The following is an 18,763-nucleotide window of genomic DNA, read 5'->3' on the forward strand; positions in this document are numbered from 1 at the left end:
ATTTCTAACACCTGGATTTATGTCTTGCCACCTCTCTCTTCAGCTATCATAACTACCACATCTTCATTTCTCTATCCAAAATACTGCAGTTATTTTCCTCTTCTGCCACTCTGACCACATCCTCCATCCCACCCCACCCAGCCACATCTTTCTAGCTGTTCCTAAACCAAGACTGGATTCCTTGCTCTCATGTTAAACACCTATACAGCACTACCCCACCTATATCTCCGCTCTTGTTTTCTCCTATCTTTTCTTTGATTCTGTCCCAATTGTGCCTGGTTTCCTCAGCTGCTTCTTCCTATGTACCAAGTTCCCTCCCTCTCCTTCAAATCCCTCCTCAAAACTCACTTCTTTTGGTTCGATTTCCGTCACTAATCTCAGCTCCGGCGCTATCTGCTCCCTCTCGCGCCCCTAATTATATTGAAGATAAAACAAAAGAAACATGAAACAGAACAAATACGTTATCTTGATTATTTGTACGTGCTCCTCAAGGGTAGTTTTCATTCTCCCCCTTTTCCATTTCTCTTCTTCTCCAGTTCAGTTGCAATTTGTGTCCAAATTTTAAAACATAGCTAGTCCAAGCAGGAACCTGGTCTGTAGTTTCCATATACATAAGAATATAAAAATGTTGTATAGTTTTTGCCTTTCCACCCTCACAGCTGAAACTTTTGAATACACACAAATATTGTAGTATTTAAAATGGACTTAGAATGTTACAAGTTCTATAGTATCACTCACTTTAAAGAGTGCATATGAACTTAAAAATCACATTTCCATCTGAAAATATTACAACTATTTTTGTTACAAATAACTCCCAAAAGATTATGAAATACAAAAATCAAAGAATAACGTTTTCTTCAATGTGCTTCATTTGCACATTTTCAAGTGCATTGGGTGTGACCCACTTTCACTGTTCTGACGGTCACTTGCAACACCAATGAACTGCTTTTAGGTACACACAAGAGACAACAAACAAAAGAAGGGAGCAGAAAAACCCTTACATAAAAATTTCAGGAATGTTATATTTTATATGAAACAAAATACAGGACTATGCAGCACTTTAAAGACTAACAAGATGGTTTATTAGATGATGAGCTTTTGTGGGCCAGACCCACCTTCCTCAGATCAAATAGTGGAAGAAAATAGTCACAGCCATATACACCAAAGGATACAATTAAAAAAAACGAACACATATGAAAAGGACAAATCACATTTCAGAACAGAAGGAGGATGCCGGGGGGGGGGGGGGGGGGGGGGGAAGGGAGGGGGGGGGAGGAGGAGGAGAAAGGAAGGTGAATGCCTGTGAGTTAATGATATTAGAGGTGGGGAAGGGTAAATGTCTGTGAGTTAATAGTATTAGAGGTGATAATTGGGGAAGCTATCTTTGTAATGGGTAAGATAGCCGGGGTCTTTGTTCAGCCCCCCCGCGGAGAGTGTCGAATTTTAGCGTGAATGCCAGTTCAGAGGATTCCCTTTCAAGTGCAGATTTGACAGGATCATAAGGAAAAAACAGTTGCTTGCCATTTCAACCAGAAAGGACACTGTCTCAATGACCTACTCACCTGCAGTGTCCTTTCTGGTTGAAATGGCAAGCAACTGTTTTTTCCTTATGATCCTGTCAAATCTGCACTTGAAAGGGAATCCTCTGAACTGGCATTCACGCTAAAATTCGACACTCTGCAGGGGGGCTGAACAAAGAACCCAGCTATCTTACCCATTACAAAGATAGCTTCCCCAATTATCACCTCTAATACTATTAACTCACAGACATCTACCCTTCCCCACCTCTAATATCATTAACTCACAGGCATTTAACTTTCTTTCCAACTCCCCCCCCCCCCCCGCTTGCATCCCCCTTCTGTTCTGAAATGTGATTTGTCCTTTTCATATGTGTTCATTTTTTTTTAATCGTATCCTTTGGTATATATGGCTGTGACTATTTTCTTCCACTATTTGATCTGAGGAAGTGGGTCTGGCCCACGAAAGCTCATCATCTAATAAACCATCTTGTTAGTCTTTAAAGTGTTGCATAGTCCTGTATTTTGTTTCAGCTACACCAGACTAACACGGCTACATTTCTATCAATATTTTATATGGACTCACTATTTTTAAAAGTACTAAAAAAGTAATTTTAGTCAACTTTTAGTGATTTAAAAATGCTGTCCATATGAATCTCAGGTCAGCTTACATATTTTTATGCATATTCAACATTTTTAAAAAATTGCTTATTAATACCTTACTATTATTTTAGAATTAATACAATTTTAAACCTAAATGCCAACTCTCTCAAGATGGGATTTCTATACACGTATTCTGGGAGGGGAGCAGAAGAGCAGAAGTCACAACAAGAAAAACATTATGGGTCTGAATTTAACAAATAGTATTACAGGTTCATCTGATGCAAGACTTCCATCAAATTATGGGGGGGGGGGGGGGGGGGAGAAGGAGTGTTCTTTGAGAAATTATACAAAAACTTCATGCCTGTCCAATAATTCCTGATAAGTGCCTTCTGTGAAAATAGAACAGTTTTTTCGTTTGAAATGAAATGTTGGTTTAAAGGTCAACGTTATCTAAAACTAATCTTAAGATATATTCTTCTTTTTACAAAAAAGTTCTTTTGAAATAAAAATGGAATTTTTTGATGAACAGTTATATTACTACCTTAATACAAAAGCCAAAACATGCTTTGGAACTGAGATTTATGCTCCTCCCTCCAATTTTGGGGTCTTCAAAATGTCAAGGTTAAACCCATCTTTCATTTTAAATGTGAACATTTTTAGACTGTCTAGAAATAAAAAGTAATCACCAAAATTACCAGTTTTGTCCAAGTGATTCTTCCTAAAGATCTTAACCATAGTCATTCAGGTTTGGCCTCACATACTTGAAATCCACCACCATAAATGTCACAATATTTGAAGAAAACCAGAATAATTTATGGTGCTTATAAGAGTGTGACTGGGGATGCCTCTATGGCACCAGCACTCCTACAGACTTCCTCCCAGTCATTGGCTGGTTGTATCAACAGAGCTTGTTTCTCTGCTGACAAGCCAGAGGGGCCTTTAGCTACAAAGTAGTACTTCAATAGTGCAACAAAAAACATGATTAGTGGAACAAGGACGAAACTGAGAGCCAGGAACTTCTGAACTCTAATCCCAGCTCACTATTCTTTTTTATTCAAATTGCAACCTTCCTGCCCAACTTTCCCGATTTGTAAAATCGGGTCAAGTAATATTTAACTTCCTACCTCTGAGTTATATACAACTAATATTTGTACAGAAACTCAACAGAATGCAGATAACAATGCAGCAAGAGGCTGACGCTAATGTGATCCTGGGTCAGGATCATTGGAAAAAGAATGGTCAGGGAACAGATGAGTCAGTGAGGAGCGCATACTGCACTCAGAGGTTTCAGGACTGAGGTGATATCAATATCACAGTGCATGCTAGGACATCCTCAGCAGATAAGAACTGGTGAACCAACATACTGAAGACCTAAAGAGAAGGCAGAACCAAGTTTAAAATAACTTGTATTACATAACTCTTCCTACATGTGGCATTCAGCAGCTAATTTGTTCTCAGGCCACTATTAATCCCACATGCCCTGCTGAGTAGTCAATAAAACAAGCAAGAAAAAACACCTAATATCCTCACCTGCCCTTTGGCATCCTCAGGCATAGATTTGATATGCATCCTTTTTAGACATCGAATAACTCCATCATAGAACTGTACTGTGAAGGTTCCTAAAACAGGATTGATGCAATCACTGTAAGCTGTTAGAAACATACCTTCTTCACCATTTCCTCAAAAAGCTACAAACATATAGATCTAGTTCTACATGTGACATCGGTAAGTGCTTTGGTTCTGCAAATACTATAGAACTGAATATCTAATTAAAAAATTTCCCTTTATAGTTACAGTCACATACCCTCATTGGATCACATCAAGACAGAAGTCAGAAGTGTTTAAAACCCCCTCTTTACTCACAATGAAAAACTCACTATTTAGGTTCAATGGGATTATCAGACAAGTACATAAAGTTACTGAGATAACTGTGATTTCAGGACCTTGGACAGTTAAACTAAAACCTACTTTAAATACGACCAAATCCTGCATTTCTCACAGCTTGGACAATAAGTACTGCTTTCTTTTTGTATATAAATTTCCAGTTTATTAAACCAATGATGACACATGTTTTCACTACATTTAAATCCACACGCAAAAAAAAAAATCAGTTTTTAAACAGAATAAAAGGCATTGTTTTGGTTTTAAAATATATGGCAAACAAACTACTTTACATTTTGTGCCTGACCTGGCTTGCATTTTCCTTTTAATATTGTATTTACTTTATCTTAGTTCACTGATTACAAAAGCTAAAAAATGATATTTTAAATGTTTCCTGGAAGAATTGAGGTACTGTAAACATATTAATGTTAACCAAAGCCAACAGTGTAGTGAAGGGCTCTATAATATTGAGGCAAGGATGTTTTTCCTGCTACTATAAATGAAAATTACATCACTAATGAATGCAAGAAAAGTTTTTATCTATGAAGAAATAAAACATGGTAAATGCTCACTAAACCAAATCCACAGGATTTGAAAATTTGTAAATTTCATGTCTTCAGCTATTGAAACCTGAAATATAACAGTGTTGTAACTGTGGGGAACCAACCCAAAAGGAGGTGGAGAGGGGGTCACAAACCTGTTGTAGGGGGATCATGAGATTGCCATCCTCACTTCTGTGCTACTTTCACAGCTAGACTCTGAAGGCAGCAATTTCAGAGCTTCCTGCACCCCAGGATGTTCCAAGAGGTAGAGATGGGTCTAGTCTAGTCCCCCTCACACTACCAGAGGAGTTTGCAGGGGAGGAACAGATCCTGTCCTTTCCCTGCCCAGTCCAAGGTAGCAAGCCCCTTTGATGAGGCACTCCTAGGAACAAGGAGACATCAGATTTCACAGAAAGGGCTTATTTTAAGGTCCGTGATGCGTTTTTCGCAGCCATGAAATTGGTAGGGCCCTAGCTATGTTTAATGTGTGAATAAAACTGTATGCAAACATATTTTTATTTTAAACAGATTATAGCAGTGCTCATAGTTACATACATACCCTCCTTGTTAATTGCTTCAATCTTGGCAGGATAATATCTACAATCTGTCCAACGAGCCAGTACCTCTTCTCCAGCTTTAAAATCCTATTTTAAACAATTGTAATTGTTAATACCTTGCCCTGCAAACCTTTCCTAAACAAACTTAAGTTTTATAACTTAGCAATAGTTAGCTTGAAAAAAGTAATATCATTCAATTTTTAATAACTTCAACAGATCATATTGGTTTTTATTTTTAAGTATTTTTTAAATGTTCATTGATCAACATTCTGACAACTCTGGGAAGTGGTGGGACACTTATGACAGTAGCTTCTGACGTTCAAAAAGGTAAACTTTTATAATTGTTATCACACAAATTACCAAAAATCACATTTCAAAATATACAAATTAAAATGTATATAAACTAAATATCCTTAAGTTCTCAAGCAGCACTTTTTTTTTTACTTTGTGTAAATTTTTATCATCATTAATAGAAATATTTTTCATCAGTTTGTGTCTGTGAAATTGGTTTACAGACATTAACTAATAAAAACCTAACTCTTCTGAGCCTAAATACAGTAATTTGTACAAGAAGTCAAAAAAATTTGCTCCTTACAACAAATTCATCATCATCTTTTAGCCCTTCTTTCCTTAGTGCTGGTCGTTCCAGGGGGCGTAATCTATTGCTGTCCCAATAAATCCATTCATCATAACGATGACTCCATCGTTCAAAATGAACCAACATCTTCCCCTCCTCATAGTCTATTTTCTCAATACGAGATGGATACCTTGAACAACAACAAATGGAAAGGTGTCAATTGTGAAACTTTTTCCAACAATATTTTGCATAAAGATGTGTTCATGTGACAATTTAAACAACTTTGGTCATTAGTTGGACCAATTTTTGGTACTAAACATCAGTTTAATTTGAAAAGTTGTAAACATGTTAAATTGTTGATATGACAATACCTACCTGAAAAAAACCACTTTATACATGAAAGGTGGGTTACCATTCTGTCTTACAACCACAAAATTGTGAAAAATCAGATTTAAGGATCAAACTGCTAGGTGACATTAAGATGGGTGCTTTAATTAGGTTAAATATTGGATGTTTCATTCCTAGCTTTGTATTCATAGTTTTTCTGATTAACACAAGAACAATGGATCTGTTTCTTTTCCTGAAGAGAGAGAGGGGTAGTGAACTGTCTTTAAAAAATGAATTTGTTATTTTTGATCTGCATAATAAATGTTCCACATAATTGCTTCACTGATTTCAGACAAATCCAAGCTGTTAACTAATCAAAAACAATTGAAGTTGATAGAGCATTCCCTACGAATCTAAATTGTTGACTAATTTGCAGATCAGCTCCACTGACTTTGATGCTACTAAATCTAATGCACAGCCATTTTTTAATAAAAATATTTTGTTTAAATTGCACATTAAAACGAAGGCATCAAGATTAATTAAGGACTGCTGATTCTAATTACTCCCTCAAACTTTACTTATAATCAGTAGCATAAGCTACATATATCCCTCAATCAGAACAATTATACTCTATCACCTAAAGTTTGACAATTTGGTTAGAATTTACTATGGATTTTAAGTATTTCGACCTTACTTTGTATAACCTAAATGATTAAATTTTGCAAAGAGACTTCCCATTTTTTCAAGTCTCTAGCATCTTCAGGAATATATACTTATTTGGAAAGTGCATTTATATTCCATATTAATGCAAATCACACTATTATTTAGTTTTTTTGGGAGGAGCTTATTTGTTTGTTTTGATTTTTAAAGGGCTCTTTTGGCATTAAGGAGCCACTAAGTTGGTCAGAAGTATGGCAATAAATAATAAAATCACCACCAATAACCAGATTACATTATTTCAGTTCCATTAAGTGCATACACAATTGGTGTATTGAATATCTACTGTTTGTTTTTCTTTGTTGAAAAAGGGAATACAGAAATAGACATGAAAACAAAAACAACTTTCTATAACTAGCTGGTGGATCCTTTAAGAACTTGCCTCCCTAGTTAATATTTAGGGAATGAAGGTTAACCTAGAAACAATCACATAGGAAATTCTACATTTCCAAAAAACAGGACTGACAACTGAACAGAAGACGACAGATATCCTGGAGCTACCAAAACATTTATTGAAAAGAAATGCTACAGTGGAAGGCTGCCTATTTCCAAAGCAGGAAATTTAATATACCTTCAACAACAATGACAACGTTCTCTCAATATTAAACGGTGGCAACAGCAATAATTTTTAATTTCTACTAAATATATTTTATCCAGAAGCATTGTGCTACCTGATATTGGAAGAGGTACTATCAACTTTTCTTTTCAAATTTCTGATACAGCAACCTTTAAATAATAAATCCCGATTGAAAAAGAAAAACCAAAAACACTTTCTATGAAAGTTATGGATTTTCTTCTTCCTTGTTATTTTTCAGCAAGGGTGAGCAAACAAACAGTGCAACATGTGACTGGGCCCCTCCTAATTCCCTCCACCATACTCATTCCTGCCTGCCTTTTCTCATCAGCAACAACTAAAGTCTTCCATTATGAAAATGGAAATTTCAGACCTGTAGAAGGACGCTTGCAATTACTCTATTTCTATTTTCCAGACTCCTATTGTTCCCCACTCCCAGGAGGGCATCTAGGAAAGGAACAAAGTATTTGCAGCTCTCAACTGTATATCACTTCCTGACCTTTTGTAGGAAGCAGAAAGAGCTTTCCATCCCCTAAGCTCCTATTACTCCTCAACCCTGTGCATAAGTTTCAACAGTGCTTTTACTGCTCCCCAGGTCCATGCACAGGTTCACAGAAAAGGAGTCAAGTCCTGGACTCAAACTCAAACAGCAACAACTTAGCTGCTGTGTTACTGACAGAAACCTTCTTGTAGGCTGGGGAAAGACTAAAATTGAGCTCTCCTCAGATCACAGTGAGGTCACTGTCTTCTTGCATGACACATGAAGTGCAAGTGACAATCAACAAAGCAAAACTGACTACACACATATCAAACACACAAAGAAAAATTCTCCCTCTGACTTCTTCAAAAATCCATCAGCTCTAGGAAAGAAGGAAATTTTCCCAGGTGAGCCTCATCAGCTTCCACAGAGGCAAAACTTTAAAAAAATAAATAAAAAGGCTTCTAGGTCCTTACAGTTCTGAAATTAATGTTCCAATGTTGACCAAGCATAAATTAATTTGGCACTGTATTCCCAAGAATAAAACCTGCAAGCCTTCCTAAGCCTATATAACTTAGAAAGGGCCACGATAAGGTGGGTGCATAATTGGCTGGATAACCGTAGTCAGAGAGTTGTTGTTAACGGTGCTAAATCCTGCTGGAAAGGGATAACAAGTGGAGTTCCTCAAGGGTCTGTTTTGGGACCCGTACTGTTCAATATCTTCATCAATGATGTAGATATTGGGATAGAGAGTACGCTTATTAAGTTTGCAGATGATACCAAACTGGGTGGGGTTGCAACTTCTTTGGAGGATAGGGACATAATTCAAAATGACCTTAGAAAGTTAGAGAAATGGTCAGAGGTAAACAGGATGAGGTTTAATAAAGAGAAATGCAAAGTGCTCCACTTAGGAAGGAACAATCAGATCCATACATACAAGATGGGAAGCGACTGTCTAGGAAGGAGCATGGCGGAAAAGGATCTAGGGGTCATAGTGGACCACAAGTTGAATATGAGTCAACAGTGTGATGCTGTTGCAAAAAAAGCAAATATGATTCTAGGTTGTATCAACAGGTGTGTTGTAAGCAAAACTCGTGAAGTCATTCTGCCACTCTACTCTGCACTAGTTAGGCCTCAGCTGGAGTACTGTGTCCAGTTCTGGGCGCCACATTTCAAGAAAGATGTGGAGAAATTGGAAAGGGTACAGAGAAGAGCGACAAGAATGATTAAAGGTTTAGAGAACATGACCTATGAAGCCAGGCTTCATGAACTGGGCTTGTTTAGTTTGGAAAAAAGAAGATTATGGGGGGACATGATAGCGGTTTTCAAATATCTAAAAAGGTGTCACAAGGAGGAAGGAGAAAATTTGTTCCTCTTGGTTACTGAGGACAGGACAAGGAGTAATGGGCTTAAAGTGCAGCAGGGGAGGTTTAGATTGGACATTAGGAAAAAATTCCTAACTGTCAGGGTGGTCAAATATTGGAATAAATTGCCAAGGGAGGTGGTGGAATCTCCCTCTCTGGAGATATTTAAGAACAGGTTAGATAGACATCTGTCAGGGATGGTGTAGACGGAGCTTGGTCCTGCCTTGAGGGCTGGGGGCTGGACTCGATGACCTCTCGAGGTCCCTTCCAGTCCTATTATTCTATGATTCTAAGTCTGTAGACTAAATCCTTCAAAATGCAGATCCTGCCATAAATTCCAATAAGATGTGAAAGATGAGACTTGCTGGTTTTAACTGGTACTACTGTAAGGCAACAAAGCATTTGTAAAAGAGGTTGATTTCAGTTTGCAACTGCCTGGGAAAGTGCTAGACAGTTATAAAGTAAAGATATGGAGATATTCAACAGAAGTATTCAGATATGGAAAAAAAGAAAGGGGTAGACTACAGGAGACACTCATCTTGCACCATCCAGACAGCTAATAGCATAAATCTCACAAAACCAATGGGACTGGTGAGAACAGTGATGGGCTACCTGCAGTCCACCAGCTGCATGTGGACCAACAAGACATTTTGTTTGCTGTTGCCCACATGCAGGGTGCCAGATTCTGGTGGTTTCCATCCACAGTCATACAGTTAGGAAAAAACTAAGGTGACACGCATGTAAAGCAGAGCACATGAAGTAAGGTGTGCACTGACCACGAGAGCCATGCACTCCCTCTGCATCTAATCAAATCACCTTATCCCAAAAAACAATCTTGGTTTCGACAATTTTGCCGCCCACTGAGACGAAGGAGTGCAACTCATGCGTCTCATCACTAGCCTAGGTTGCTCATCGCTGGGTGAGGAGGACTACAAAACAAGAAAATATTCCTTCTTACTAGGATTTTGGTATGGCACGGGCCTTTTCATTTATTGTAACACCTACAAACTAAAGCTAAACAACGAAAAGTCCTGTGGCACCTTATAAATTAACAGCTGTATTGGAGCATAAGCTTTCGTGGGCAAAGACCCACTTCGTCAGATGTATGACTATACTTTTGGGATCATGGTGACTGCATTCGGGATCATAAGTGGAAAACAATATGAAAGGCAGACATTGCAAATGGGGAGGCATAGAACAGTCCATGGAAAGACAAGGAGAGAGGAAGAAGACACTAAAGACAACTTATTAAAAAGGTGCATCACATTCTAATACAGAACAAACAAACAAAAAAGACAGATAGAAAATAGGAATATCACAAACTATAAAATACTGTAAGTAGGACACATCAAGTATTAGTCAGAAAATCTATTACTTAAACCCAGGGATGCTGGACACCGGCCTGGGCGCTCGGCTGTAGGCAGGGCTGCTCCAGCATCCCAGCTGGTGCAGCCCCTGCCTGTGGCAGGGAGAGAAAGGAGGCGGGGGAGAAGGGAGGCATTCCAGCCCAGCATCAGGCAAGAGGGCCAATCCAGCTAAGCTGGAGGAAACCCACCACCACCACCACTTGTCCCCCTTTAATCAGTTAACTAGTTAAACAATATGTTTAATCAGTCAGCCAATTAAACTGGATTTTACATCCTACTGGCGGATAGTATTCTATTAATATCTGATATTGAAATAAATGTAACATTTAAACTTAAGGCTGTGGTTAAGAAGAGAGCTGGAACATAGTTACAGAATAAAAAGACATCAAGAAACAGAGGGATGGGGGAAAGCAAGCATCATGGGCCACCTTGGTATGTCTATATATTAAAAGAAATTTCAGTTGTAGTCATTCTTTAATATAGCACCCCACCTCCCCAGGAGGTTGCTCAAGAGTTGCAGGATGTAGCCACCCAACAGCTCTACCCGGAAGCCAAGATGGTGGCGGAGTTCATCGACATCTTTGCCTTAGAACAGTGGTCCCCAACCTTTAGAGGCTCCCGAGTGCCCGGGAGGTGGGGCCACTCACGCGCCGGGCGCCTGGGGGCGGGGCCGCGCGTCCGGGGGCACGCCAGGGGACTGAAATGCCCTTGCACCCAGCGCCGGCGTGTGTCCTAGGGCCAGGGCTGGGGCCGCCCGAGCACCTTGTGCCGTGGGCCCGGGGCCGGCGCTGCCGCCCAAGCCACGCGCCTGGGGCCGGCACCGGCGCCACTCGAGCACCGCGTGCCCGAGCGCCAGCATGTGCCCCGGGGTTGGAGCCGCCCGAGCGCCGCGCACCCAGTGCCGGTGCATGTTGCGTACCTGGGGCAGGCGCCTCCCGTGCACCGGGGGTGGGGCCAGCCCAGGTTGTCAGTGGGCGCACACAAATGCCCCGGCGGGCGCCATGGCGCCCGCGGGCACCGCATTGGGGACCACTGCCTTAGAACAATACATGCACATTCTTCCTATGGCAGTCCAAATGCATCCGTGGTGGAGGCAGTGGGACCTGAAAGGTTCTTAGAGGCTGAACTGCACAGAAGTTAGAAGGGCAGTCTTCCTGTGGGCCAGCCACACTTACAATGGCAGTAAGCAATAATACACCGGCCCAGCAAGGCTCACAGTACTGGTCTCCCTCAAGCAACTAAAACTTTCCCCACAATATGGCCTCCAAAGTTCCAGATTTTCAAGGGACCACCACTGCCGCCCTCCCACGAAGGATCAGCGGCATGTTATCATCTTGGGCAAGTCAGGCATATAAAATGGGAACGCCCCATGATGGAATAAACTATCTGGCCAAGCTTCTTGTCCTATCCTCAGATGTTAAGAACAATTTTTCTCCCTCCTCCTTCTAACAACCTTTTATGTTCTTGAAATCGGTTACCATGTCCCCTGTCAGTCTTTTCCTTGCGAGACTAAACAAGCCCAACTCTTTCAATCTTCCCCTATAGGTCATGTTTTCTAGATCTTTAATCATTTCTGTTGCTCTTCTTTGGGCTTTTCCCCCAATTTATCCACATCATTCCTGACAAGGGACACCCAGAATTGGGCACAATACTCCAGTTGAGACCTAATCTGTGTTGGATAGAGCAGAAGAATTATTTCTTCTGTCTAACTTAGAGCACTCCCACTAATACAGCCTAAAAAGATGTTTGCTTCTCCCCCATCAACACTGTTAACTCATATTTAGCTTGTGGTCCACTATGACCCCCAAATCCCTTTCTACTGTACTCCTTCCAAAACAGTCATGTCCCATTCTGTATGTGTGCAACTGGTTGCTCCTTCCTAAGTGGAGTCCTTTGCATTTGTCCTTATTAAACCTCGCCCTATTTACCTCAGACCATTTTTCCAGATCATTCTGAATTATGACCCTATTCTCCAAAGCAGTTGCAACCCCTCCCAGCTTGGTATCATCTGCAAACTTAATAAGTGCACTCTCTATGCCATCATCTAAATTGTTGGTGAAGATATTGAACAGAACCGGTCCCAAAACAGACCCCTGCAGAATCCCACTTGTTATGCCCTTCCAGCATGACTGTTGATATCTGCTCTCTGAGAATGGTTATCCAGCCAGTTATGCACTTACCTTATAGTAGCCCCATCTAAGTTATATTTCCCTAGTTTATTGATAAGGTCATGTGAGACCATATCAAATGCCTTACTAAAGTCTAGATATACCACATCCACCGCTTCTCCCTTATCCACAAGAGTTGTTATCCCATCAAAGAAAACTATCAGATTGCTTTGACATGATTTTTTCTTTACAAATCCATGCTGGCTGTTACCTATCACCTTATTTTTTTCCAGATGTTTGCAGATGAATTCCTTAATTATCTGCTCCATTCTCTTTCCTGGCACAAAAGTTAAACTGACTGGTCTGTAGTTTCCTGGGTTGTTCTTATTTCCCTTTTTATAGATGGGCACTATATCTGCCCTTTTTCAGTCTTCTGGAAGCTCTTACTTAGACTATTCTCCTATAAATCATAGAGAAATTTCATTCTAATATTTCTAGTTTCTTGTTACTTGATGGCAGGTCCAATGTAATGTGTGAAGTAAGCTGTCCTATTTCAAACTACCTTTGCTAAATTATTTGAGAAGTTTTTAATCTAAATCATTTTTAATTATGACCCTAATCTCCAAAGCACCTGGCAAACCACCCTCCCCCCCCTACACACACACACCTGGTATCATCTGCAAACTTTATAAGCGTACTCTCTATGCCATCATCAAAATCACTGATGAAGATATTGAATAGAACCAAACCCTGAACTGATCCCTGATGAACACCTTTCTTATACTCTTCCAACATGACTGAGGTCCACTGAACACTACTCTCTGGGAACAGTTATCCAATCAGTTATGAACACACATTACAGTAGCTCCATCTTGGTGGTACTTCCCTAATTTGTTAATGAGAATGTCATGTGAGACTGTATCAAATGTCTTACTAAATCCTAGATATACCACATCTACCACTTTCCCCCCATCCACAAGGCTTCTTATCTGGTCAAAGAAAACCATCAGGTTAGTATGCCATGATTTGTTCTTGACAAATCCATGCCATTATTTATCACCTTATTATTTTCTAGATATTTGCAAACTAAGTCCTTAATTATTTGCTCCATTATCTTTCCTGGTACAGAAATTAAGTTGATCGGGCTGTAATTCCCTAGATAGTCTTTATATCTCTTTTTATAGATGGCTACTATATTTCTAGTCTTCTGGAATCTCTTCTGTCTTCCATGACTTTTCAAAGATAATAATTAATGCCCCAGATATCAGCTCTGTGAGTATTCTAGGATGCATTTCATCAGATACTAGTGACCTGAAGATATCTAACTTGTCTAGGTAAGTTTTAACTTGCTCTTTCCCTATTTTAACTTACGATCCTACCTGATTTTCACTGGCATTACAGGAACATCCCAACATCATAAGAACATAAGAACAGCCATACTGGGTCAGACTAAAGGTCCATCCAGCCCAGTACCCTATCTGCCAACAGTGGCCAATGCCAAGTGACCCAGAGGGAGTGAACCGAACAGGTAACCATCACGCCATCTCTCTCCTGCCATCCATCTCCAGCCTCTGACAAACAGAGGCTAGAGACACTATTCTTTACCCATCCTTCCTAATAGCCATTAATGGACCTAACCTCCATGACTTTATCTAGCTCTTTTTAAAAACCTGTTATAGTCCTAGCCTTCACAACCTCCTCAGGCAAGGAGTTCCAGAGGTTGACTGTGTGGTATATGAAGAACTTCCTTTTATTTGTTTCAAACCTGCTGCCTATTAATTTCCTTAATTTCCTTAATTTCATTTGGAGGCCCCTAGTTCTTATATTATGGGAACAAGTAAATAACTTTTCCTTATTGACACCAATATTTAAAAAGGGCTCTAGAGGCAATCCTGGCAATTACAATCCTGGCAATCCTGGCAATCCTGGTAAGTCTAACTTCAGTACCGGGCAAATTAGTCAAAACAATAATAAAGAATAAAATTGTGAAGCATGTAGAAAAACATAATTTGTTGAACAAAAGTCAACATGGTTTCTGTAAAGGGAAATCCTGTCTTCTAATCTGTTAGAGTTCTTTGAAGGGGTTAACAAACATGCGGACAAGGGGGATCCAGTAGATATAGTATACTTGGATTTTCAGAAAGCCTTTGACAAGGTCCCTCACCAAAGGCTCTTGTGTAAATTACATGGCCATGGGATAAGAGGGAAGGTCCTTTCTTGGATTGAGAACTAGTTAAAAGACAGGAAACAAAGGGTAGCAATAAATGGTAAATTTTCAGATTGGAGAGGGGTAACTAGTGGCGTACCCCAAGGGTCAGTCCTGGGACCAATCCTTTTCAACTTATTCATAAATGATCTGGAGAAAGGGGTAAGCAGTGAGGTAGTAAAGTTTGCAGATGCTACCAAACTGTTTAGGATAGTCAAGACAGAAGCAGACTGTGAGGGACTCCAAGAAGATCTCACCAAACTGAGTGATTGGGCAACAAAATGGCAAATGAAATTTAATGTGGATAAGTGTAAAGTAATGCACATCGGGGAAAAATAACCACAACTATACGTACAGTATGATGGGGGCTAAATTGGCTACGACAAATCAGGAAAGAGATCTTGGAGTTATTGTGGACAGTTCTCTGAAAACTTCCACACAGAGTGCAGCGACGGTCAAAAAGGCAAATAGGATGCTAGGAATTATTAGGAAAGGGATAGAAAATAAGACCCAGAATATCTTACTGCCCCTGTATAAAACTATGGTACGCCCACGTCTTGAATACTGTGTACAGATGTGGTCTCCTCACCTCAAAAAAGGTATTTTGGCCTTGGAAAGGGTTCAGAAAAGGGCAACTAAAATGATTAGGGGTTTGGAACGGGTCCCATATGAGGAGAGGTTAAAGCGACTGGGATTTTTCAGTTTAGAAAAGAGGAGACCGAGGGGGGATATGATAGTGGTCTATAAAACCATGAGTGGTGTGGAGAGGGTGGATAAAGAAAAGTTATTTATTAGTTCCCTAAATAGAATCATAGAATCATAGAATAATAGGACTGGAAGGGACCTCGAGAGGTCATCGAGTCCAGCCCCCCGCCCTCAAGGCAGGACCACGCTCCGTCTACACCATCCCTGACAGATGTCTATCTAACCTGTTCTTAAATATCTCCAGAGAGGGAGATTCCACCACCTCCCTTGGCAATTTATTCCAATATTTGACCACCCTGACAGTTAGGAATTTTTTCCTAATGTCCAATCTAAACCTCCCCTGCTGCACTTTAAGCCCATTACTCCTTGTCCTGTCCTCAGAAACCAAGAGGAACAAATTTTCTCCTTCCTCCTTGTGACACCCTTTTAGATATTTGAAAACCGCTATCATGTCCCCCCATAATCTTCTTTTTTCCAAACTAAACAAGCCCAGTTCATGAAGCCTGGCTTCATAGGTCATGTTCTCTAAACCTTTAATCATTCTTGTCGCTCTTTTCTGTACCCTTTCCAATTTCTCCACATCTTTCTTGAAATGTGGCGCCCAGAACTGGACACAGTACTCCAGCTGAGGCCTAACTAGTGCAGAGTAGAGTGGCAGAATGACTTCACGAGTTTTGCTTACAACACACCTGTTGATACAACCTAGAATCATATTTGCTTTTTTTGCAACAGCATCACACTGTTGACTCATATTCAACTTGTGGTCCACTATGACCCCTAGATCCCTTTCCGCCATGCTCCTTCCTAGACAGTCGCTTCCCATCTTGTATATATGGAACTGATTGTTCCTTCCTAAGTGGAGCACTTTGCATTTCTCTTTATTAAACCTCATCCTGTTTACCTCTGACCATTTCTCTAACTTTCTAAGGTCATTTTGAATTATGTCCCTATCCTCCAAAGAAGTTGCAACCCCACCCAGTTTGGTATCATCTGCAAACTTAATAAGCGTACTCTCTATCCCAATATCTACATCATTGATGAAGATATTGAACAGTACGGGTCCCAAAACAGACCCTTGAGGAACTCCACTTGTTATCCATTTCCAGCAGGATTTAGCACCGTTAACAACAACGCTCTGACTATGGTTATCCAGCCAATTATGCACCCACCTTATCGTGGCCCTATCTAAGTTATATTTGCCTAGTTTATCAATAAGAATATCATGCGAGACCGTATCAAATGCCTTACTAAAGTCTAGGTATATGACATCCACCGCTTCTCCCTTATCCACAAGGCTCGTTATCTTATCAAAGAAAGCTATCAGATTAGTTTGGCATGACTTGTTCTTCATAAACCCATGCTGGCTATTCCCTATCACTTTATTACCTTCCAAGTGTTTGCATATGATTTCCTTAATTACCTGCTCCATTATCTTCCCTGGGACAGACGTTAAACTGACCAGTCTGTAGTTTCCTGGGTTGTTCTTATTCCCCTTTTTATAGATGGGTACAATATTTGCCCTTTTCCAGTCTTCTGGAATCTCCCGTCTGCCATGATTTTTCAAAGATCATAGCTAAAGGCTCAGATACCTCCTCTTTCAGCTCCTTGAGTATCCTGGGATGCATTTCATCAGGACCTGGTGACTTGCTGACATCTAACTTTCCTAAGTGATTTTTAACTTGTTCTTTCTGTATCCTATCTTCTAAACTTACCCTCTCTCTGCTTGTATTCACTACGTTAGGCACTCTTCCAGACTTCTCGGTGAAGACCGAAACAAAGAAGTCATTGAGCATCTCTGCCATTTCCAAGTTTCCTGTTACTGCTTCTCCCTCCTCACTGAGCAGTGGGCCTACCCTGTCCTTGGTCTTCCTCTTGCTTTTAATGTATTTATAAAAGGTCTTCTTGTTTCCCTTTATGCCTGTAGCTAGTTTGATCTCATTTTGTGCCTTTGCCTTTCTAATCTTGCCCCTGCATTCCCGGGTTGCTTGCTTATATTCATCCTTTGTTAGTTGTCCTAGTTTCCATTTTTTATATGACTCCTTTTTTATTTTGAGATCATGCAAGATCTCCTTGTTAAGCCAAGCTGGTCTTTTGCCATATTTTCTATCTTTCCTACACAGCGGAATTGTTTGCTTTTGGGCCCTTAACAACGTCCCTTTGAAATACTTCCAACTCTCCTCAGTTGTTTTTCCCTTCAGTCTTCCTTCCCATGGGACCTTACCTACAAGTTCTCTGAGCTTATCAAAATCTGCCTTCCTGAAATCCATTACCTCAATTGTGCTGGTCTCCCTTCTACCTTTCCTTAGATCATGAACTCTATTATTTTGTGATCACTGTCCCCTATACTAGAGGACACCAAATGAAATTAATGGGTAGCAGGTTTAAAACTAATAAAAGAAAGTTCTTCTTCACACAGCGTGTAGTCAACCTGTGGAACTCCTTGCCAGAGGAGGCTGTGAAGGCTAGGACTATAATAGAGTTTAAAGAGAAGCTGGATAATTTCATGGAGGTTAGATCCATAAAAGGCTATTAGCCAGGGGATAAAATGGTGTCGTTGGCCTCTGTTTGTCAGAGGCTGAAGAGGGATGTCAGGAGACCAATCGCTTGATCATTGTCTTCGATCCACCGTCTCTGGGGCACCTGGTGCTGACCACTGTCGGTAGACAGGATACTGGGCTAGATGGACCTTTGGTCTGACCCAGTACGGCCATTCTTATGTTCCTTATTTACTTTCTTCATACCACTCATTATTTTACATACCTCTATCATATCCCCCCTTAGTCTCCTCTTTTCTAAGCTGAAAAGTCCTAGTCTTTTTAATCTTTCTTCATATGGGACCTGTTCCAAACCCCTAATCATTTTAGTTGCTCTTTTCTGAACTTTTTCTAATGCCAGCACACTTTTTTGAGATCCATCCACACACACTCCAGAGTCCCTTCCTATCTTAGATTACAGCATTCTGAGTTATTACATATTTGACATGGGGGCAGCTTACTGTAACAACCAGAAACATTAAGAATGGTTTAACTAATATGGCACCACCAATAAAATGGTGACCTCAGAACACAAATCTCACCAGATGCCCGGCTTTGGATTCCATGAGAAAGCCCCAAATTAAAGAACCCAGATGTCAACTTCTAATACCCAAGCCCAAGCAGCGGGAATCCCTATAGCTAACTCATATTCTTCCCAAGACTGGACACCTAGGTAAGGTGAAAACCCAAGACAGACTGTTGACCT

At 40.3% G+C, this 18,763-nt stretch overlaps 1 protein-coding gene across 15 annotated transcripts in view; it reads right to left on the reverse strand.

The window, feature by feature from the left end:
* PHF20L1 (PHD finger protein 20 like 1) overlaps nucleotides 1-18,763 on the reverse strand; it is a 97,412-nt gene that overhangs the window by 54,904 nt on the left and 23,745 nt on the right. For 9 of the 15 annotated variants that reach the window (XM_025184904.3, XM_075920114.2, XM_075920107.2 and 6 more), the window contains exons 3-6: nucleotides 5,696-5,867; nucleotides 5,103-5,187; nucleotides 3,651-3,739; nucleotides 349-411 (exon numbers count right to left, since the gene is read on the reverse strand). In XM_025184904.3, the coding sequence (XP_025040689.1) occupies nucleotides 349-411; nucleotides 3,651-3,739; nucleotides 5,103-5,187; nucleotides 5,696-5,867 (409 nt within the window). The remainder of the gene's footprint in view (nucleotides 1-348; nucleotides 412-3,650; nucleotides 3,740-5,102; nucleotides 5,188-5,695; nucleotides 5,868-18,763) is intronic. The other 6 variants (XM_075920112.2, XM_075920111.2, XM_075920110.2 and 3 more) reach the window with 3 other exon arrangements.

Source organism: Pelodiscus sinensis, chromosome 2 (genome assembly GCF_052426305.1).
Source record: "Pelodiscus sinensis isolate ZL-2025 chromosome 2, ASM5242630v1, whole genome shotgun sequence".
NCBI lineage: Eukaryota > Metazoa > Chordata > Testudines > Trionychidae > Pelodiscus > Pelodiscus sinensis.